This window comes from Marmota marmota, unplaced genomic scaffold, assembly GCF_001458135.2.
Source record: "Marmota marmota marmota unplaced genomic scaffold, marMar, whole genome shotgun sequence".
Taxonomy (NCBI): Eukaryota; Metazoa; Chordata; class Mammalia; order Rodentia; family Sciuridae; genus Marmota; species Marmota marmota.
This window is the reverse complement of record NW_026000108.1, coordinates 41,878,121-41,902,516: the sequence shown is the minus strand read 5'-3', so window position 1 is coordinate 41,902,516 and position 24,396 is coordinate 41,878,121. Positions and strand designations below refer to the sequence as shown.

At 34.5% G+C, this 24,396-nt stretch overlaps 1 protein-coding gene across 13 annotated transcripts in view; it reads right to left on the bottom strand.

The window, feature by feature from the left end:
* Exoc1 (exocyst complex component 1) overlaps positions 1 to 17,051 on the bottom strand; it is a 51,708-nt gene extending 34,657 nt beyond the window's left edge. For 5 of the 13 annotated variants that reach the window (XM_048784516.1, XM_048784518.1, XM_048784517.1 and 2 more), the window contains exons 1-7: positions 16,887 to 17,048; positions 13,924 to 14,057; positions 10,199 to 10,329; positions 7,232 to 7,391; positions 3,926 to 3,946; positions 2,183 to 2,370; positions 84 to 311 (exon numbers count right to left, since the gene is read on the bottom strand). In XM_048784516.1, the coding sequence (XP_048640473.1) occupies positions 84 to 311; positions 2,183 to 2,370; positions 3,926 to 3,946; positions 7,232 to 7,391; positions 10,199 to 10,329; positions 13,924 to 14,047 (852 nt within the window). In that variant the 5' untranslated portion in view covers positions 14,048 to 14,057; positions 16,887 to 17,048. Of the gene's footprint in view, positions 1 to 83; positions 312 to 2,182; positions 2,371 to 3,925; positions 3,947 to 7,231; positions 7,392 to 10,198; positions 10,330 to 13,923; positions 14,058 to 16,158; positions 16,463 to 16,886 lie in introns of all 13 variants that reach the window. The other 8 variants (XM_015482125.2, XM_015482126.2, XM_048784514.1 and 5 more) reach the window with 7 other exon arrangements.
* Between the last annotated feature and the right edge of the window lie 7,345 nt (positions 17,052 to 24,396).

Genomic DNA, 24,396 nt, shown 5'->3' with positions numbered 1-24,396 from the left:
TTAGAAAATGTTTACAGATGGATTTTAGATACTGTCACTAGTCTTTGTTTTTATTTTTATTGGTAATTTATAACAACACCTACCACAAGAAACTCTATCTCTAATAGGAGTTTCACATTATTAGTGTTACTAAGATGAATTAGGTGATTGCTTTCAGAGATCTGATCCATTTGTTCTTTTACACTTTGGAGCATTTCCTCATAACTGCTCAGTTTCAATTCAATCTGATCCACTTCCTTTAGAGCTTCATCTAACAACTTCATTAGGATGTTCACTTGTTTCTCAGAGGCCATGATGGACTGGATATTGGCCTACAAAGTGAAAGAGAAAAGTAAAAGTTCATGTTACTCAGATGTAACAATGGATGTGTAACTGATGTGATTCTGCAATCTGTGTATGGGGTGAAGGTGGGAGTTCATAACCCACTTGAATCAAAGTGTGGAATATGATATGTCAAGAAATTTGTAATGTTTTGAACAACCAACAATAAAAAATTAAAAAAAAATGTATAAAAGAAATATAATATTGTTAAATCTTTTTGAAAGTAGAATAACAAAAATTGCTATACATCTACCCTAGTTTATCACTTTATGTTTTACTTTTTATACAAACAGTCCATGTAGGTATACCTGACATCATGCCTCTATATTCTGTATTTCCAGAGAGTGAACAGGAAGAGTTTGTGTCATCAGTAAAGGCACATCCTCTTTTCTGTAAATTTAATGCCATTATGATATGTCATCTTTAACATTTCTTTCACCAGCTACAGAAATGTTCTATACTTCTTAAGATCTATGTATAGCCCTAAATAAGACCAAAATCACCTAAATAATATCTTAGATGAGAGGGGCGTAATGTCACACTAGTCTTTGAAGGATACGGGGAACTAACTTATAGCAGCAGGATGACTAGTCCTCACAGGATATGGAAGAGTATATGGAAAAAAGCTAGCTCCTCCTATCATTTTTTTTTTCTTTTCTCTTGCAACTATATTCCATCAAGCAAAGCAGTTATAAAACCACTATCCCCTTATCACTGTTTTCTGAATGTTCTGCCTATTGATTCTAAATTCTCTAAAGTAAGGAAGCTGCCAAATTTAAAATTAAGCTGCTAATATGACTTAGAACATACATCCAATAAAAATTAGAAAATATAAATCACTAAACCATAGTAAGGCAAGTAACATGGTATGATGAAAACCTAGACAAGGAAATAAAAGAAAAATCATATAGTCAATGCTATGATTTCATACATTTTATTTTATATACTGTTCACAATAACTTAACTGTAAGTAAAGCCCCACAAGTACAACCACAGTCAGTGTGGCTCAGAACACACTGATGTCTTTCAGAGCCAGGGTTTGATTCATCCTAGGACCAATTCCACTTTAATATCTTGAAATCTCTTCTAGGTTTTGCTTCCAGTGAGTTTTGCAAACTAGTGAGCCTGGACTGTTTGGTTATTTCTCTGGATCTGAGTTAGATCCCATGATTTCTATACCTTTCATGTATAAAGAATTCAAACTTTTTAAGTCTTTAAAATAGTTCTTATTCCCTCAGAAATTTCTTAATGGTGTAATTTTTCTTAAAAATAAAACAAAACAAAAAGCCCCCACATGATTTGTTTTATTCTGACATATGTGGTGCTTTGCATTTAGATTACAAACTCAAAAAATGGTGCTTATAAAAGATTCTATTTTAAAACATTTTAGTGGACAAGCCCATGATCAGATTTCCTAGCTGTCTTATTTCCTCCACACTTATTCTGTTCCCTTTTGGTAAATGATTCACTTATTTCAGCCGCATTTTTCTTACTTTAATTTGCACTTATTTTTTTCCCCAAACCACAAAAATGCTGTTCTTCACTAGTGAACTATTCTGAGGTGTTTCAGAGGCTGGGGGAAACAACCTCTAAGATGGTTTCTGGTTGTCTACCTTCTTCTTCCCTTATTTCATATCAAAATTCAGAACCTCAGCTACTGCCTTCATTGGCTTATTAGGAATGGTTCTATCTTTTGAATAAGAACAGTGAAAGACTGACAGCAACTGGTATTGTGCTTGTAGAGAAGGACAGCAATAATCACTCTGGAAAAGCTGAAGTGCTAAGGCAGTAAAATATGAACATCACCAGTCTTCTCAATGTACGACACATCACTTATTCATAGATTACAAGAAACTCTTACCCCATCTAGCACCTGTAGCTCTCGAGACAACTTTTCTGCAAAGGCCTCAGCATTAGAGATTGCATACTCACAGCCTTCCATCATTATTTCAATATCTTGCTCTTCTCTTGCATTTAATTCTTGGTACTCATCTACTGCTTCTTCATCTCCTCCTGTCACACTCTGATTTTCTCCACTTGGAACAGATTCTTAAAGAAGGCAAATATTCAAAATAAAGTAGTAAAAAACTAGGAAGGATTAAATATGGTACTTATAGCTAGCTATGATCAGTTATAAGCACAGGTCACATTTAGTGGCTGAAAAACAGGAAAGAATGATTCAAAATATATGAAAAAAAAAACCCTAAAACTTTACTTTTATATAGGAATACATATGTTAATGAAATAAAGTCCTAAAAAATAACAAATAAAAAGCATGCAGTCTAATACACTGACCTATAAGTGTTAAAATAGCTTTAGTTATAAATTCCCCAAACACAAACTAAAATACAAACAAAACACAAAAACATGAAGAAATGCACCTAATCTTTTTTCCTACCTGAGGTGGATGGTGCTCTAACAAAACAATGATTATGAATTCAGTACACATGAAAACAATTTGTTTTCCTTTTTTCACCAAGTAACATTTTCTTTTGTTTTTGTTCATCTTTGTTATACGTGTATGTGTGTGCGTGTGTGTATTTTTTCTTTCAAACAACTTAACTGAGATGAAACATGCCTCTATAATAATTTATTTTGAATACTGAATATATTAACTAAATTTCTATATTTTTGCTTAAAAATTTCACATGTATTAACAAAATAGCTAAAGATGAGCTATAGAAACTTTCTTGGTGACTCTAATGTAAGAGGTAAGAATAGCACAGTGGTTTGAAATTACAAAAAATGTAAAAGATCTTCATGCTTCATAACAAAAGACCAAGAGGTAAAATCTGAAGTGCTTTTTGAATAAATGTTTCAGTCCATTTTTTTTTCAAAGAACACACTTAGCATATGGATATTTTATATAAAACTTGAGGTTAGGAGATAAAATGAAGAAATCATTTTTAACCCTATGAGGTTATTTTTACAACTTTAAATAAAATTACTGATTTTCTAGGCTTAATGGAATATGACTTAAATCAAACTCTGTATGTTTTTAGTCTTCATTATTTAACGTGAAAAAAGTGTTTACATTCAGCATGACTTGACATATATTATTGTCCCAAAATAAAACCCAGCTAATTTAAAACAAAAAGGATTTACTCTGAAGAATGGTAACAAATTGCCCAGATTTAGTTACAATCTCAGAAAAAAAAAATAGGACCAAATGTTTTGTACAAGCAATTATAATGACTATAATATTACAGCATATACATATGAGAGGCATCAACAAGTTCCCTATCCTTTCTATGAGGTCATTTTAGTTCACTGTAGAAATGTTAACACTGTCAGGTATGAATGCTTGTTAGCCACTAGAGGGCAGGGATTGCTCAAATCCTTCTGTGCAGTTCCTTACACAAGTACATGTTTCAAGTAAACAAATATTTTAAATTATTATGATAAAGGTTTCAGAAGTATTTTTCTCCCCTGAAACAGTTCTTTGGAGGCCAATAATGAATACCACTATTAATTTTATTACTATATGGATTTTGTAATAATTTCACCCTATTATACAACTTCATAAAATATGCAACTGACAATACATAACAATGGCAAGTAATTAAAACATATGAAATAGAATAAGAAGAAAGGTGTTACGCACCTTCTGTAACTTTAGGCAGTTCTGGAGAATAAAAAGGTATGAAAGAAGCAGAAGAAAGTAAGCAAAGAGTATTAGCTGGGTAGAAAGTATACAAGCTTAAAATTGTAAAATACTACCCAAATTTCATTTGAATTTCTAGTTAAATTAAGGTTCAAAGACAATATTAAAATTAACTACAAAGTGGAAAATTTCCATAAGCAGCTAAATTTCCAGGATTCATTTTTCTTATTCATTTTGGGACAATGATTAAAAATGTATTTATCTTTCTATTTCCTTTTAGTCTTTTAAGAAACAGTACTAACTAGACCTTAAAGGAGAAAACTGGGAAACAGAACATTTCCTGGGGATTATTTTTAGGTCAGTTATGACTCACGCATTTAGTGTAGTTATTTTCACTCAAGGCCCAAGGCTTTACCCAGACACTCCCTCAAAAAGGATTAGTCACAAAACACTGTTAGGAGAGACAAGACTGAGGCAAGTGCAAAAACATGAGATATTAGTTCAAGCTGACATTTAAGGATTCGAGTCAAAGATTATTTCAAAATCTGGCTGCAAGGAAAATACTGAAAAAAGAAAACGCCAAACAAACTTCACTCTACTTCAACCACTAAGAAATTCCCCTTTTTAAAAGAATCTTACTTTGACTTAAACATTTAACTGTTACTGATAAAAACTACCAAGTTACCACCACTAGTATTAACAATTAGAACAGTCTTACTTATTTAGTTTGTCAAAGGAGGTAGTAATAATTTTTTATTTGTCTTCTAACCTTTCCCAAACCATAAAGACACTTTTATAAAATGGGAACTGGGCTGGGGATATAGTCCTTGCCTATCATGAGTGAGGCCCTTGATTTGACCCTCAAAATCACCAAAAAAATGAATAAAATTTTAAAATAATAAATTAAAATGAGAATTAATGGCTAAGATTTCAAAGTCCATTAAGTCAGGTTTTTAGTCATTAATAAAGCTATTCTCTGAACACTAAACCAAAGCAACCATTATTAATCATAGTGAGATCCTAAAGGATCTTCTCAGTATCTTAAAAACTGACCTCAATTAGAGTTAATGTTTGTAAACACAAAAATGTCTACACTTTTGTTTTATGCCCGAAAGTTTAAATACCTTTTTTTTTTTTTTTTTCTCTGTAAGTTAGAAACTTGATTCTCAAAAACAGTAATACTCTTCTCATTGCTTTTGGTAGTATTTCTTAATGAGTTAAATCAGCACAATATGTGTTTTTCCACCTGGTTGTCTTAATGAAATATATGGGTTTAAAATATATAGCAGGCAACAAACTTGAAAATAGAAATCAAGCTTGTCAATGAATAATTGACTCAGAACAATGTTTAATCCTGAAATGGGAAAAAATAAATAAATAAAAGCCATTTGAAGTAAATTAATGTCCAATTTAAGGTATAAAAAATTATCATAAATTTCTGGAAGGTCATTTCCTTAATACGTGCAACTGCCAAGACACTGGGGTCTAATACTGGTGAGATAGTAACCTCGGGGAATCCTACTGAAGGCCAGCTCCTCTGGGAAGAGCAGCTATAGGGTCTGACAGATGACACTTGCCTCTGCCAGTTCTAAGCATCTGCCTAAACCAGCAGCAGTTCACCAATTAAATGCTGGGAAAGAATACTACAGTAAAGAAGGGAAAGTTCATCAAACAGAATTAAAAAAAAAAAAAAAAAAAAGAAGTAAAACAAAACCAAAGTGACAGAGACAAATGACTAAATACAGGAAGAGTTTTTTTTACACTACATATTAAAATTGTTCAATATTGGTAATTTCAGATGTTTCAACCTTTCTGAAAGAAAAGAAACTTCTACTGTTAAATATTAACTTGCAATTTGGGACAAATCTCATTTTTCCTTCTAATACATAACTTAGGACAAATCTTTTTTTCCCCTCAATAAAGAGGAGCAACAACTCTATTTTCTTGCATAGTAATTATTATTTCAACTGTTTTCTTTTTTTTTTTTTTTTTTTTTTTTGTTGGTTTTTCTTTTTTTTTTTTAAATTTTTTATTGTGGGTTGTTCAAAACATTACAAATTTCTTGACATAACATATTCGACACTTTGATTCAAGTGGGTTATGAACTCCCACCTTCACCCCATACACAGATTGCAGAATCACATCAGTTACACATCCATTGATTTACAAATTGCCGTCCTAGTGTCTGTTGTGCTCAACTGTTTTCTTTGAGATAAAGAATACAATATTTGGGCTGGGGATGTGGCTCAAGCGGTAGCGCGCTCGCCTGGCATGCGTGCGGCCGGGGAACGATCCTCAGCACCACATACAAACAAAGATGTTGTGTCCACCGAAAACTAAAAAAAATAAATATTAAAATTCTCTCTCTCTCTCTTAAAAATAAAAAAAGAATACAATATGAATTGCATCCACAAGGCCTTTAGAATCATTTTCTTATGTTTATGCCTTTATGAAAGAAAATTTCAAAGTATAAAATCTCACTGTACATTTTCAATTTTAACAGTAGTTTTTGTCCACCCTTCCTGAAGACAGACTGATCAAAAATAACCCAAATTAACTTCATATCTAAGGATTTTATGCTGATAATAGATTAATAGCTAATATTTGTTAAGCATTTACTATATATCTGGCACTGTTCTCCTAATGTTTATGATTTAAGAAATTTTATCCTAGCAGTGAGTATCTCTATTTCTATTATAAGAGACACTGAAACAAGAGATTAAGTAACTATAAAGTCATATAGTAGGTAGTAAAGCCAGAATTTGAACCCAGGCAGTATGACTCCACAGTTGAATTCTTAACTACTACACCTATACTCTGTACAAAAATAATGCCACAAGAATATTTATCCTGGAACTGCTTAAAAAAGTAAAAAAATGGAAAACTAAAAATAAACGATTAGTTAAAATATTATGGTATATTCATAGAACACTATTAAAAATGATGGGGTAAATATTTAATAATGTAAAAAATGTTCATGATACATTATTATATGAAAAAATTAGAAAACAATGTAAATTTATTTTTAAAAAATTATTTATATATGCATACATAAAAGACCAGAATAATATCTACCAAAATGTTAACAGTAATTATCTCTGAGGAGTAAGTTTACAAGTGATTTTTATTATTTTAATTTAATGTATCAATATCCTACAATGAATAAGCACCGTTTCTTCAATAAGAAGTTATTCTAAAATTCCTTTAAAAGGTAATTCAGTATTCTAATTGCTTTGAGTAATATAAAATTATATAGTCAATTAAAGATACACTTGAATTTATACATACATTCTTATTTAACTTTACCTTCCAAAAGCTGTGAGCTAACATTGACAAAATCGATTTTCTTCCGGAGATATCGCTGATTCAATTTCCAAATGCATGAGATAAATGCATTCTTTTCAGCAGTGCTGCTGGCAACCCATTTATATACTTTTTCAAAATGTAAATCAAATTCAGGATTTTCCTGAAATGAAAATATACAAAAAAGTAGTTTTTGATCAGATTCCTTTTCATTATTAATGTAAAATCTTTATTTTAAAAAAGAACTAAAGCTGTTCTTGGGGTGGAGAGACAACTCAGTGGCAGAACACTTGCTTAGTATGGGCAGAGCTCTGGATTCAATGCCTGGTACTTTAAAAACAAAACAGAACAACAACAAATTAGCTAAGTAATTTGAGGATAAGGCTTCCAAGAATTCAATTTATAGTAAAAACTTTATCACCCAAAAACGGCTAGATAAAAAACAAAACACACTGTTGGGGTCATTTTCTTTCTATGCCCTGCAGGTCTGTGAGTGGAAGTACAGGTTGTATACTTCAAGGCTTTGTGTTTCAGCTTCCTTGTCAATAAAATAACAATGGTCTCTAGTTTTGATGTGGATCTAATTTTTCTTTAAGAATTGCCATGAAATTTTAGAGTTACATCTTTGATAATGTATTATTATTCATAAGTGTAATTTAACAGTAACTCCCTATTAAGGAATACATTTTCTAATTATAACACATGAGGAAGAAATACAATCTACACCCTGGTGTGCTTTTCAAGAACAAATGAGACGAACACAGAATGATCACTGGTGTCTCAAAACCCAAAAATGCTGGCAAGATTTAAGGTTTTTCAAGTGACAAAAACCCTCAACTAATCTGAGAAAACTGCATCATGCTTTCTACATGTCTATTAAGCCACATTTGAGCAATAATTTAATGTCAGGCTAATACTTCTTCCTTAATTGTAGAAGTACTTAACCATTAGATAATAACCAAAAATGTATGAGTGTACACTTTTCTTCACTTCCAAGGAATTAAATAAGTTCAAATGCTCTACAGGGTACATTGCATTTATTTAAAGCATAATGTAAGGGGAACTAAATGTGAATACAACACCTAAAAAGCAAGGAAACTTATATGAGAATTACTTTGAAGAGTTGGGTTATTTTAGGGATCAGGACATGACCTTTGGTACAACAATTTTAACAGTAATGTAGAACTTCTAATTAGCTCAACTTACAGCTTAAAAGAATTGAAGCATCAAAAAAATTAAAACCTTCCTTTATAGCTAATTACGTTATTACTTAAAAAAATTCTAAGAGTATTGGCAGCTAACATGAACTTGATGGGAAATGATCTCTTCCCTGGGAATACTTCCCATAATGCCATAAAAGAAGCTGAGTGCTCCAGTGGCAACATTCACACAAATCAATGTGTGATACTAAATGGCTAATGTTAGGCTATGTATAAAAATTTTATGTTTTCTATCCATATATAGTGTACATACACCAAGGTGTCTACATAAAATGAAAAAACATCCATTAAGCAGTCAGAAAAGAGGCATCAGCTTTAAGAAAGCATTCAAATAGGCACTCAGCAATGTTAGTGATTTATGCAAGTCAACAGGGTCATGAAGTGAAAAACTAGTGAAGAGAAAAAAGCTTTTTAATCAAGATGCATTTCTAATAAGCCCTTAAAATATTCTCTCTTAAACAGAAACCTACTCAAAAATCTCTTGATTCCTCCACATATTAACAAATTATTTACTGAAGTTGGTTAAAAATTTCATTTCTTGTTTTCTTTCTAAACATACAAAATTCTCTTTCTGTTAGAGCTTGTAAAACTGTTTCCACATTTCACATTTTTCGAAAAACTGGGTACTCTTCAGGGATAAATAAGATTACTTAAAATACTTAAAAGGCATTATCTGTATTGGAAGCAGTCTGAATCTCACGGATAGGCAGGGCTCTCCTAAAATTGTTTTGCTTCCTTTTTCTTTTTTTTCATCTAACTCAACAACCTGTTGTTTCATTTAGCTCTTTGATCTTCAGAGATTTATGTCAAGGTAAGAGTAAAACCAGAATTTTATTTTACCAGAGTGCTTTTCAAAGGTCATTTTTAACTTCTTTTTGCCTTTTTAATAAATGTATGAGATATACAGAGTTAAATCAAAGAGTGCCTGTAGTTGCATTAGTATAAGCCTTGCTATTAATGCCATCGAGAGCACAAGTGGATGTGATCCAAAGTATTCTCTAGTGCTTTGGAGGTGTTTCTGATCTGCAGAAGAAGAGAAAGAGGAGGAGAAGGTGGAAGAGGAACAGGAGGAGGCCACACTTAATTGAATCAGAGGAGCTCTATAGTTTCTACTGTTTGTGCAAGGCTGTGAAAAGCCTTGAATTTCCAGGGACTACAAGAGGTTGTTTAATGTGACTATCACATTAAGTCACCAGATTTATATTCTTTTAAATCTTAATGTTTAAGTTCCTTACGATACACATAATCACTTCTTTTATTTGAACAAGAAACATCAAAGTCATGCCCTCCAACTTGGCTACTTGGCTGGTGATTCTACATGAACTCATGAGGACACACTTTGGTTATATCAGACTTGATTTGGAACTAGGTTTTTAAAAACAATGAAGATTAAAAAAAAAAAAAAAAGAACTCATATGACATACTGCTTTAAAACACATTCTAATTTACAGATTTTATACTTATCTAAAATAGAAATATATAGAGTCAAGGTTATTTTGCTCTAGTTTATGTATCTTATGCACAAACAAAATTTTCGTTCCAAAAAAGCAACAATAATAAAACAAACATACATGTTTCATTCCAAGTAGCCTCAGAGTGGGGGGGGGGTAAGGAGGCAAAAGGCTGAACAATACATCTTAGACTATTTCTCAGGTGGTCACAAATCAGCAAGTTTAGATCATCTTTGTAGACATAATATTATAAAATTAAAGACACTTCTGAACACAGGTCAAAGAACAGAAAAACATACTTTGATAGCATCTTTGGCATCTACCACAGCAAGGTCTCGAAGAGCCCACGCAATCTGCCTTTTGTAGAAATCTCCCTTATCAGATTTCTTGACTTTGACCACTTTTACCTGCACAGGGCGTTCAGTTGTCACTGTTGAGCAAAATACATACTTTTGTTAGAAATATCCTTCACTTGCTCAATCTTCATCATTCATTCACTCTTGTAAACATAGTTTTCAGGTGCCTGGTACATAATATTAAAACACGTGCAATGTTTTAAAAGTAGAGACTGAGGAATGTAGAATCCTAAAGAAAGCATTTAAATCAGACCAGAGGGTCAGAGGCAGATGCCTTGAGAAAGAAAGTTTTAGATCAGTTTGATGCCTTTTTTTTTTTTTTGGCAGTGCTGGGGATTGAACCCAGGGCCTTGTGCATGCGCAAGGCAAGCACTCTACCATTTGAGCTATATCCCCAGCCCAGATCAGTTTTAAAATCTAAAGAATGACTGATATATGTAAATCCCAAGAGGCTTGGAAGAGAATAATTGCTTCAAAGTGGCACAATAAATTGTTCAATATAGGTAGTATGTGTAATAAGGTGGAGAGAAATGATGTTACTACAAGACATGGGAGTTCAGATCATAAAAGGTCTTTATATGAAGTTGTGGGGTGCTGTTTAAGAACTGTGGCTAGGGAAATAACATTACACTGGCAACAGAATGGGGAGTGATTGGAATGAATGTCAATACATATAAAAAGTAAGTGGTTTCCTCCAAAACTCCCCCAATTTCCCTAAAAAATGGAACATATCAAAACTGACTCAAGAATAGAAAATATGGAAAATGTGTAATCATTAAAGCAATTGCTTTGCTAAGTATAAATCTTCCCTCATCCTCTGCCCCCGCCAAAACTAGTACAACAATTTTACTGGTGTCTTTTGCCACGTTTTAAAGGAATGAACAATTCCAAACACACACAACTAATAAGTGTGAGAAAACACGGAAATGCTTCCCAATTTATTTTATAACTTTAGTTACAAAGTCAGACAAAGACAGTGAAGAAGAAAATTATGACCATGTAACAAATCAGCATGAATGCAAAATCTTAAATACTGTATTAAAAAAGTATATTTACAAAATATACTTCATTTCATCAAATCTAAGATGTACCCTTTTCACATTTAAAATGTGTAAAATCAGGGCAAATATTAACAGTAAATGCAATATCATTCTCTTTTTTCCCCTTCCTCTCTCTCTCTCCCTCCCTCCCTCTCTCTTTCTTTCATCCTCTCTCCCTCCCTTCCTTCAGCTCTAAATCAAACCTAAGCCTGGCAAACATTCTACCAGTGAGTTATACCCCTAGCCCCTATTTACTAGTATATAAAATAATAATATATGCAAATGGTACATTATGACTGAGTTTGGTTATTCTGAGAAACCAATTCGTCATTTGAAAATCCAAATTTAATTATTCACCACATTAATAAATTTAGGGAGAAAATTATCTGATAACTTCAACAATGTGAAAATGCAACTGATAAAATTTAATCCCCATTTATGATTTATAAAAAAATAAAGGAGAAGGAAAAAAGCGTTGAGAAGCCAGGAATAGATGAGAATGTCCTTAATATCATAAGGGATACCTATAAAAACTTATTGCAACATCATACTGAATATGAAATCATTCCCTTGAGATCAAGACTGTATTGACAGTCCTAACTAGCAGACTAAAGTAACAAAAATAATGAAAGATATAGGGACTAGGAAGGAAGGAAAATATGCTATTTTCAGAGTCTATAAATTATTACAATTAATAATAATAATGTTCAGCAAGATTGATAGACATCATATTTTAAAAAACAACTCATTTTGGAATTCTAATATGTGATTTTTAAAAATGTACTAATTCTGGACTGGGGATGTGGCTCAAACGGTAAGGCGCTCGCCTGGCATGCACAGGGCGCTGGGTTCGATCCTCAGCACCACATAAAATAAAGATGTTGTGTCCACCGAAAACTGAAAAATAAATATTAAAAAATTCTCTCTCTCTCTCTTTAAATAAATAAATAAATAAAAATAATAATGTACTAATTCTAATAAGGACTATTACTCATAGTAATATCAAAAAAATCTAAGCCTACATAATTACATAATGCAAAGCCTTTAGAGAGAACTATGAAATTTAGGAAAAGGCATTATAAAAGACCTAGATAAGTGGAGAACTGCTCCAAGTCTAGGGATGTGAATACTTAGTATCATAAGGAATGTAGGTTCTCTTCAAATTGAACCAAAACAATTCCAATCAAAATCCCAATGAAATCTGGAACTTCTAAAAGGTAGGTAAAAGAGTAAGAAGAAAAAAATCAATATAAAACAAAAGCAAAACATAATAAAGAACTCAGAAACAGACACAAACACACATATACCAGAATTGCAGATACAGGTAAACCAAAGACAAAAATGTGAAAGGCAAAATTATACAACTTGTATAATAAAGAAAATTTTTATGAGTACATAAAAGATATCTGGGAAGAATATTTTAAATAAGATACCAAAAAGGAAAGCCATAAAGGATCAGATTGATTTACTTTAATTACTTAGAATTATAAATTTCATTAAAAGCCATCATAAAAAGTGAAAGCCATATGCTGGGTTGAATATAACTGACAAAGGATTAATATTCAGACAATATAAAGAATTTGTACATATCACTAAAAGGACAATCAACACAACAGAAAAATAAATTAAGGCTTATATAGGTAAATTTCATAGACAAGGAAACAAAATGATTAACAAATTAATAAAAAGATGCTCAATCTGATATTCATTAGGGGAACTCCATTTAAAAATCGTAATGAGACACTATTTTACTCCCATTGGATTGACAATAATTATCAGTCTGATAGAATCAACTGTTGATTAGGATGTAGAAAACACATACCCACTGCTGATGGGTGTGAAAATTAAATCTACTTTTGAAAATACTTTGGTATTAGAGCAGAATTGGTTACTCATATACCTATGACTCAGCAAAGCCTCATGTTAAGAATCTACCTTAAATTTTTCTTTTTTGCTTGTATATACTAGGAGATAAAAACAAACACATTCATCCAAGTGCTGTCTGAGTTGCAAAACCTAGAAACAAACTCAATCTTCATCACTGTTAGAATGGATAGGTGAACTGTGGGACACTTACATAGTACAATAATCCAGAGCAATAAACATGAAGTAATTATGACTATATGAAAGAACAAAAGAAAAACTCATGAAAAATGGACTCAAGTTGAGTGGGGAAAAAAAAAAAACCACAAAATATATATGCACTATAATTCGATTTATATAAAGTTCAAAGAGATGAAAAGCTATAATGTCTAAAATTTAAAATATATATGGTAACATGATAAAGAAAAAGTAAACAAAATTCAAGATACCAGTTACCTCTTAATGGAGAGGGGAAGGGAATGGGGTCAAGGAGGGGCATGCATGATGCTTCAAAAGTAATGTTATAGGTTTTTATACTGAGTAGAAAGGACCCAAGTGTTCTATGAATAAGCCGTCTTTATGCCTTACGTATATATTATAAAAATTTTTAAAATATTTGCTCAATATTTAACAAAAAATTAATTTATTGGTCCTCCAATTTTTTTCCAATTATAAAGACAATAAGAATATTTTTTTAAAAAAAGAAAACATCCCCTAAGAAATAAAAGAATGCCAAACAAATACTTTTTCTTATGAAATACCCACCTGTGGCACACAGAAAACAGTTCTTTTTCTTTTTTCCTGCTTTGCAGACATTCACAATACTCAGCAGGCGTTCATCATTTGGTGTAAAAATATCTCTTTGTAATGCGTGTTTGATTGCTGTCATCTTTTCTCAGCTGAAAATTCAGAGTGTAGATATTTAGCTCATTATCAAAATCATTCCACCTTATTATTCCATTTATGATTTAAAAATGATCTAATTTTGGTTAATAAGTATAGAAAAATGATATATTAATGCATCAGCATCATAAAAACATAAAGCTGTAAGTGTGAAAATGAAATTAGAGAATCAGTGTTACCAAACTCTAACATCTTTAGAAATGCTCACCAAGTATTATATCTCTCCTTTCACCCCTCTCATAGAGATTTATTAAAAAAAATCATGCTCAATCTTTACATATAGTCTCCCATACAAAGAATACTTAAAACTCAACAATAAAGAGACAAATAACTAATTAAAAACTGAATAAACATGTCTTCAAATTAGGTACACAAATAGCCAATAAGTACCTGAAAAAATGTTCAACATCATTCACCACTAGGGAAACACAATTCAAAACCACAATGAAAAACCTAGTACTCTACATCCACTAGTCTAGCTAAAGTCAAAACAACAGACAATAAAGATCTGGAGAAAATAAAATTCTCAGGCATTGCTGGTGGGATTGTTAAATGGTGTGTCTCCTTTGGAAAATGGTTTGGCAGTTCCTCAACAAGTTAAACATGGTTTACAATGTGATTCAAAATTCCACTCCCAAGAGAAATGAAAAAAAAAAAACAAAAAAAACATTTCCAGGGCTGGGGTTGTGGCTCAGTGGCAGAGCACTTGCTTTGCATGTGAGACACTGGGTTCAATCCTCAGCACCACATAAAAAAATAAACAAAATAAAGATATTGTGTCCAGGTATAACTAAAAAAAAATTTTTTAAGTATTTCCATACAAAACTTGTACATTAGTGTTCACAGCAGCATGATAGTCTTCCTCCAGTATCTGTGGGACATTGATTCCAGGACCCTTTGAAAATACTCAGATATACAGTTCCTCAAGTCCTTTGCATGAAATAGCATAGTATCTGCATAAACTACAAAATTTAAATAATCTCTAGATTACTTGTAATACCTAATACAATGTAAATGCTATGCACTTGTAATACTATATTGTTTTGGAAATAATGTCAAGTATGTACATGTTCAGTATATTTTATAAATGTTTAACAAATTAACTAACATGATAGCACTAAGTAAAAACAACTGAGGCTCCCTCAAGACTCCCACATTCCAACTTCCACATCTGTAAGCAAATACCCAGGTTCAAAATCTGTCATATTTTATTTCCTTCTCCATTGTCAACATGGCATTTGCAGTGAGATCACATTTTGTGATTTCCTACATTTATATATAATTTATTTCTGTCTTTTTGTTTCCACTTCCAATATTACCAAGGTTCATACGAACTTTATAGAGTGCACCTGGTTATCTCTTTGCAAACTGTTATAATCCTAAAAAACAAACAAATAATCTTAAAACATACTTTTCATCAAATCATACCCTCGCTCAACATTCTTTTAATGCTCCGAAATACAAAACTTCCACTTAAAGTACTCTGTTCATTTTGCTTAGGCACATTTCCATGCAGGAAATATCTCTTCCCTATCCAAACTCTAATTACATTTCATGGTTTATATGAAGTTAATTCAATAAAGACTTTAATCCAAATTGACCTCATCTCTAAATTTCTATAGCACTTATTGCATTTACTGAATAATCAAGCACTTGCTGTCTACTTGGCTCATGTGAGCATAAGCTCCCGGATCTTGGGAGCCCTATTAACAGAGTAAGAGAGGGTAGAGAAGGACAGGAGGGAGGGCAGGGAGGCTGTATCATTTTTGTGTTCTTGATAAGTACTTAACAGATATTTCTTAAGGAAATCTGAGCTGAACAGTAAAAACTGGTCAAATCAGTGACTAATCAATGACTAATAATGGCCAGTGTTTACCACACAGTCTCTCCTTAGTCTAAAGCAATGATTGGGTGCATGGTAACTGGTAAAAAGAGAAGACTGGGCATACCTCATAAAAGAGGCAGTCATAGTGAAAAGCTGTATGTGACCATTCGTTCATTTAGCAAATACTGATGTCTACTAAGTACCAGGTGCTAGTCTATTACAGTGGTGAACATGACAAACATGTTCTCGAAGACACCAAGACCTCTACTTACATGGAATTTACATCCTATAGGTCCAGTAATGATCTCTCCGGTTTTTACAGTACCTTTCTGTATGTCAGTAAACTAATCACTAGCGATCATATAAATCTATTTTACAGGTCTAAAACCCCAAGTTTGACCATGTGTCAGAGACAGCAAGCCACTGTTGGTTCTGTATTGGTTCTTGCTTCCTTAAACTCAGCTGGGCCATTACACTGCATGACAAATAGTTGGTCAGAGTGAGGCCATGTGGGTTGAGCCTCGAATGCTGTTGAGACAATTTAGGGCAGGGAGCACCATCATCTAGAAGACAAAACTGCATAGAGACAGGGAAACACGCTTAAGAGATTTCGAAGAACATGTTCCTTAGGACAAAGGAGAAGGCACTGTCACGCCCTTCTCTCCTAGTCCACGCCAAAGAGCGTAAGTACGGTAAGGACTGTTTGTCAAATATGAAATTTGGATCCGATGGGCGGAACCGTAGAGGAACTTAAGAGGACTGCCCTCCCAGCTCCGCATTCGCCCAGCAAGGGGTGGAGGATGCTCCCACTGGGCTTTTCTCCTTATACATCAGGCGGGGTTGGGAAGAGGCCTGGCCAGAGTTCAGTGCCCGATGCCCGGCGCGGAGCCAGTAGCGGCAGTGACAAACCGGCTCAAACCCTGGAGCCCGCCCGTCCACTCCTCGGTCCGCCGCCGCCGCCGCCGCCGGGACCTCGGAGCAGCCGCGGCCGAAAGCTTACCGCAAGGCCGGACCGAGCCCGGCTATGCCGAGGCGGGTCCTCCAACACAGAGACCGGATGGGGCTGTGGCGGCCACCACCACTAGGACGTGCCCCTCAATTAAACCGCCAACGGGAAGCTGCAGTTTCCCCACAACTTCCCATATCCGGACACGTGACAAATTCCGCGCCGGAAGTTGATTCCGTAGAAAAGGAAGGAGAGGCGGTGCGAAAAAGGGAGAGGCCAATAGATGTGGAGGGGGCGGAGCGCCAACCGAAGGGCGCGGCTAGGCGGGGATGACTCTCGCTGGAGGGGCGTGTCTTGTAAAGGCAGGGGCGGGACGTCAAATGCGCGAGGCCTAAGTGAGACTGGGGTTTTGATATTATGGGATATTTCCCTTCTCTATAAATGTTTATTCTGATATTTGCGGCAACTTAAGAGAGCTGATTAAATCTTTTGTTTTGTTGTTAGCATATGTAAAGCACTTTTAATTCTAACTCTTACTACAGTGTGCTCTGCTGTCCAGGTGCTTGAGCATCATCTGAGGGCTCTTTAGAAAATGCAGCCTTGGGCTCACTTCACATCTACCGAATCAGAACCAGCTATATCTTAACAAGATGATGCTTTTGTATACTTAAGTTTGAGAGGCAAAGATAATAACAATGCTACTGGTTATGAGGCAGGTGGTTCATTAATTCTACATTCCTGTCACTTCATTTATGACACTTATGCCAGGCACTTTTATTTCTGGTTAGGGAGGTGATTCTCGGGCCTGAATCCCACTCTGAAGGAGTTCACAGTGTGTTAGTGCTTAACAAGGGGAATGCAAAAGAGGGAGTAACTCACTCTATCAGTGATGGATTCACTGAGAAAGTGACAGATGAGCTGTGAAAAGTATCTTTCACTGATAATCTCAAGATAGAATTTGGTGGGAAAATTAGCAGACATAGTAGGGAACTGTTTGTTACTGAGATTAATATGCTGTAGTCAAGGCTGCTTAAAATGCCTTTCATTTTCGTTGAATGACTTCCCTTTTAAGAGCAGGGTCTAGACCTATCTTTACAAATACCTGTTATGTCTTTCCTACTCAGTCCCGGAATGCATACTTTGCATACTTTATATGACAATTGTATGCTACTTTCTTCCTTAAAATTGGGAAATGAATTGTATTTCAGAAATCTAAACCTCCCTGAACTCCAGATTTGTCTACCCACACCCCCCTATCCTGGCTTTTCCATTCAGATGACTCAGAGGCATCTCAACTCAATAACTTAATTCTCATTTCTCCCCTCCCCTCCTTGATTCTCCCTGAAGTGAGGCTTCTGAGGATTTGACTCCAAAGAGCAAAAGTGAGGGAAGGGAGAGGGAAATGAAACAGAAGAAGGAGAGGCAGTCTGAGGCGGAGTTATTGAGTTGATGATCATCATTATGTTTGACTGTTTTCCCAATCCCTTAGGACCTTCTAAGAAGCTTGATAAAATGAGTCCCAGAACTGTCCACTGAAGGAAACAATGGAGGAAACATTTATCTGTCAACTCCCGTCCCTCTTCGATCAAAGGTTAATACTCCTGAGCATTAACTCTTCTACACTTCAAAATTATGCAATTATGAATGCCACTCTCATATCAAGGATGTGCTGAGGCAGAAAGTGAGAGGAGAGGTGCTGTCATGTTGCACTTGCTCAAAACTCATCAAACTCTGCTCAGAACAGGTTGCTGCAATGGTGGTTGAAATAAGAGTCTTAAGGGATTTGAAGTGGTAACAGAAAGTGCACATAAAGAGTCCTTTACACCACTTTGGTTAAATCCAGACCTTCACACAGGTCTCTCCAAGGTGATGGCCAGCCACAATCTCTGCAAGGAATTAATGTAAAAGAGTTAAGGAATAAGCTTTGTTCTTAGTGATGCACTAATATTAAGACCATACTTGTATTCATTAACTTCCTTCTCTACCATTCATTCTAATTTTACCCCACCCTTGGGTAACATATCAACTTATCTAGATTGTTTCTATGGAGTGATAACCATTTTATTTATTTTCCTTCTTTAATTGGGCCATGATTGCAATAATTGTCTGTTCAACCTATCCTTGGGTACAGAACCACCAAGATAAGCTCCAGTGAATTCCTTTAACTACAGATATATTCATCCCTACTGCTACTGTGTAGCAACAATCCCAGATACTTTTCTAATCTCAGTTGATTGCTCCCACCAGTATTGTAACTGCTTTCTATGGAGGCTGGTCCACTGTTAAGGCAAACCCAAAGAGACAAAATGATAGTGAGAGCTTCAAGTTCAGAGAATTCCATACTGTGTATCCTGTTGGAAGCATTCTTCACTCAACCCCAGAGAAACAATTATTGCAGTTATTATAGCAAGGTCTAAATTTGAGAGGTACAGGATACAAATTCTGCAAGTAGGTCACTGGGATTGATATGATGGATCAGTCCTGCTCCTATTCCTGGTTTTCTGGAGCTAAGTCTTGAGCTGCTGGGAATGTTCCATTGGTTCCTTCAGTGCATTTACTAAAACTGCAGGACAACATTCCAATTCCAAGAGGGCACATTAGTGAAGACTATTACAAACCATTCCACCATTTTACAAGGCTAACTATGTTTGAATGGTGAAGAATATGACAATATCAGTGTATATCAGTGATCATGCACATATTGTCACTTTTTGGGGAGTGTGATTGGTTGAAGTAATGTTGATTCAGAATGCTATAATTCTGGTGATTGTAGATGTAGGCAAGAAAGGCAAATATAGGAGTCTGTAAATATTTTTACTTTGGGTTATTTCTCCCTTTTTATAAAGTGAATGATAAAGCGTGTTGCTCCAAGCTTTGCCACCTGGAAAGTTTCCTCTCCAGGGTTGTTCCTTAGAGTGATCCCTGAGTGGGGCTAAAGTACAGTCCTTTCTCAGTATCCATTAAGATTGTTATAGCAACTTAATCTCATTTAGTACAGGCAGTCATCATATCCAGTCCTTATGGAGATGAAGGCTGTGTATTAGGACTTGCCAAAGTATTAAACTACAGGTTATCCCCTATATAAAATTTCCCCTGTCTAGTCTTGTAATGTTGTTCCTCTGGTCTACCACTCTAAATACTTATTCTCACATTCTCCTCATTCCTATTAGTAAATGTTAACCCATTTTGTAATTTCTTTTGAGTTAGTCTAGTTCAATGATTTTCAACAGGGGACATTTATGTCTAGACATAGTTTTTGTTATAATTACTGTGAGAGTTCTACTAGCACTTAGTAGGTATATGGCAAGATGCTTTTAAACAATCTATAATACATAGGTGGCCCTCCACAAGAAAGAATTATCCAATCCAAAATGCCGCTATTGTCAAAGATGAGAAAGCTTGATCTTGTTCTCTCCAGGATTGCAAATCCTCACATAGGCTGTGCTGAGATCCAACCTTGCTTGGGCTTGAGGCAATAAGGGTGGGGCTACAGATAGAGGATGAAGAAAATAAAGTCATATTTTGAGGTATTTTCCTTAGGCATGTTTTTTGTAGCATTTCCAGACAAGTGGAGGCTGCTTTCCATTATCAAGAGGAAAGAGATTATTGGCAAGAGGAAGAAAAAAATCTGGGGGTTTAAGATTATAAAGCCCACACAAATGTTTCCATTTCAAATCTCAAATTTCCATTATTTTCTTAGTAGCATTCTGGTGATATTCCAAGGCTCTGAATTCGAACTCCTTTGTGGCTCTGCCACCTTTATGATTAGCTACTGGGGCTGATTTTTAGCACAGTCTGCTCAGTAGCTACATAGGAGAACCTATGGCTTTCATAGGGTGCCCTGGTTTGATAGTTGAATGAACTGAGCCTATCATTTCCTTTTATCAAGCTTTCCAAACCAGTTAACAAATGCCAGTCTACTGTATAATTGCTACCATAATGCCCAAGTACCATACCCACCATATAATCCATGGCTTTATTTTCTGTTTGTACCCCTTTCCAATATACTACAGTTGAGAGTCTTAGTAATTGTGACACTACTGCATGCTATGAGTTATCATTACTTGCAATTTACCACTCACAGCTAGTCCAAGGACTCTTTGTAGACACATAGTAATTTGCAATAAATATCTTTTTAAAATATCACTATAATCCTCTGCAAAAATTAGACTTGAGAAACAACATAAAATAGTGTGAAGTACATGGTTACTGGAATCACACAGACTGAGTTCAAATCTCATCTTTACCCTATACTAATTCAGTGATCACAGTACAAATAATTTAATCCTTCTGAGCCTCGGTTTTCTCATCTGTAAATTAACAATAATAGTCCTCACCTTTTAGGACTATAATGCATATTTGCTAAGATATTTGTTGTAATACATGTGGCACATTGCTTGGTATATAGTAAACACTCAATAAATGGTAGCTAATTATACATGCAGGTTGGTTTAGAAGATTAAATTGAGTAGCTTAATGTTCTTGAATACGTGTCATAGTCATTCAGTTCTCTGCCCAAGGAATCTCTGAAGTTCTGCTTCCTTTTCACCGAAAGAAGTTTTCCTATATTAAGATACACCATGTTATGAAGTAATCTCTTATATTTGGATAGTGTGAATTTTTCTGTTGTTAACAAGCTCCAAAGGAAGTTGCTTCTAAGTGGCAAAGATAGTGAATATTGATTTACTGAAGTTAATTGTTTCCTTGGAGAAACTGCTCTTGTTACTGTGCACCAAAGGAGCAGAGGTAGGGAGCTTACAGAGACTTAATGTACTTAGAAGGGTATTCAAGCAAATTGCACTCATTTTGCACCTTTTGGAGAGGTAAGAAGTTCTTACCTCTTGAAAGCCTGATCAAGAAAGGATGGAGTGTCTTACTTCCTCCAGGGCTCTGCCTGATGAAAGTACCCACAGGTGGTAACACAGATGGCTCTGAGGTGGTTGTTTGGTGGGAAACCTCACAGATTTCGCAGAAGTTCACATAGCCCACTTTTACTGAATCTGAACTGTTCCTTAATTTAAGTTCAGTTGATTTTTAAGGTGAGGCAAGGGAGTTTTCAAATGTTTCAAGTCATGTGGGTTTATATAATTTCATTTTTTCTTATTTTGTCAGTTACTTTGATTTTTGTATTTTCTATTTCTTGATATATTTTCCTATAATTCAAACATGCATGTTCCTAGCCTAAAAAGAAAGGATAGTTTTTCAGAGCTGTCACATTATTAGTATCAACAAAATACCAAATAAACTTTTTTTCTGGAATAATGAAAGTCACACAGTGGTCCACTTCTCAGATTCTGTATTTTATAAAGGCTCTAATAGTCATAGCATGGAAGAAGAGTCTGTGATGTTATGTATATAAAACAATTGGCATTTGTTTTAGGTTTTGTTAGAAATAGATTGTAAATATCCCCACGTAATACTTTGCATTTCTTTGCAGCTCTATAGGAGGAAGTCAGGGAGCCACAAAATGGGGATGGTAATTACTCGCATCAATATTAACTAAATAGATATTGCACATAAATATTAATTACAATAGGGGGCTGGGGCTGCAGCTCAGTGGCAGAGCGCTTGCCTAACATGTGTGAGACACTGGATTCAATCCTCAGGACCACATAAAAATAAACAAATAAAATAAAGGCATTCTTTCCATCTACAACTACAAAAAAAATTAAAAATATTAATTACAATAGATGTAGATTCGAACAACATGGAAAATATAATAAATTCAAGGAAAAGCAAAGATTGGATTGCAGAATAACATTGCCCCTCATTTTTTTATGCAGCTGCTTTATTCAATATACATACTGTGGGCTGATATTACACTAAAAGGCAGTCATTATAAATGCATAGTGCTGAGCTCCCTATACACATTCTGGGAGATTCTCTCAGAAGGGCAGAGATCATCTCTCACCTAATTCTGAATCTCTTCTGGACATTGACCACCAAGACATCACACCCATATTTTGACTTTAACTAGAGATTAATGACTCAGAGTTTGACTTTGTTAATATGTTCATCTCAAGCTTGGAATGCAGGATTTTCATCTTCTCTGCACTTGGGGGATTTGGCAATCATGCCACTGCAAGCCTAGATCTGCACTGTAGAAGTGTAAGCAAACCAAGATAAATATAACTGATATGTGGACTTGACCATTTTAATTTTCAATGAAAATGAGATTTAATGTATAATCAGATTTATTTGGTGTTTTGTTGATGCTAATAATCTGACAGCTCTATTTTCTTTGAGCTTATCTTCCTCCTTTATCCTAAGTTATTAAATTATTTATGATTTATTTTGATAAAATTCAGCAAGAAGATATATCTTCACATATACTGAATAATGTGTTTAAACAACACTAAAGTAACTTTCCGGTAAATGGCACTTAAACTGCACAAAGATAAGGCTATTGCTGTTATTATTAATTAGTGACAGGTAGCATAGGTAATTACAAATCAAGGGCTTCTTAGGAGAGACATGAAATGGTCCCTAAGACTGCAGTAGTGGTATTAGAATTGAATATGAAATCTGGTACTCCTGTAATGAGCTCCTTACCTAATTTCCCACAGAATCTTCAGACTTCCAGGTAAAATATTTAAGTTGTCAGTAGTAAGCAAAAAAAGGGATAATTAAACCATGAAATAGAAAGGCACAATTGTTAGGAGCAATTCGGTGAAAGTGGTGCACATTAAGTCATCCAGCCTGGAATGGCTACTTCGAACAATATAGAATCTTGGTATTAGAGCAAACCATCAATGAAAAGTTAATTTACCTGGAATAAATTTCCATCAGCATAGTTGAAATAAAAGCCTTGTTTCTGAAAGCTATGGATATCTTCAGAATTTACTTTGTATTTTGTTGTTGTTGTTGTTTGACAGTGAAATCAAGGCAAATACAAAACAATGATAACTACAGATTGCTGGACTCACACAGACCTGGGTAAAAATCTTGTCTTTCCTGAACCAGTGATCAGAGGGAAAGTTATTTACCCATTCTGAGACAGTTTTCTCATCTGTAAATTAAAAATAATAGAATCCATCCTGGGCTCATTTGGTTTTTTTTGTTTGAGGGTGAAAAAAATTGAAAACAGTGTCTTTTCAGTGATGATTTTGTTTTCAAGGTTTTTTTTTTTTTGTTTACCATTTTAATCACCTTAAAGTATACAGTTTGGTGACATTAAATATATTGATAATATTGTGTAATCATTACCACCATTCTTCTAGTGAATTATTTATCTTGCAAAACTGAGGCTCTGCATCCATTAAACGAGAACTCCCTACTCCCTGCCTTCCAAACCCTGACATCCACTATTTTACTTACTGATATTTTCTATGTGCGCGCACGTGTGTGTGTGTGTGTGTACTGTTTTCTTTTAATAGGATTCTTTTGGGAGGGAGTATAGAATAAGATGATTTTTAAATATTGCATAAGATAACCAAATACTTGTCTTTTTAAGCATTCCTACAATATCTGGGAAATAATTGTATTAATCCATAATTTCCTGGCCCAAACTTGCCCAAGAAAGGAAAAATGTTAGCTCTCACTTCATGAATAAGCTGTTCTCAGA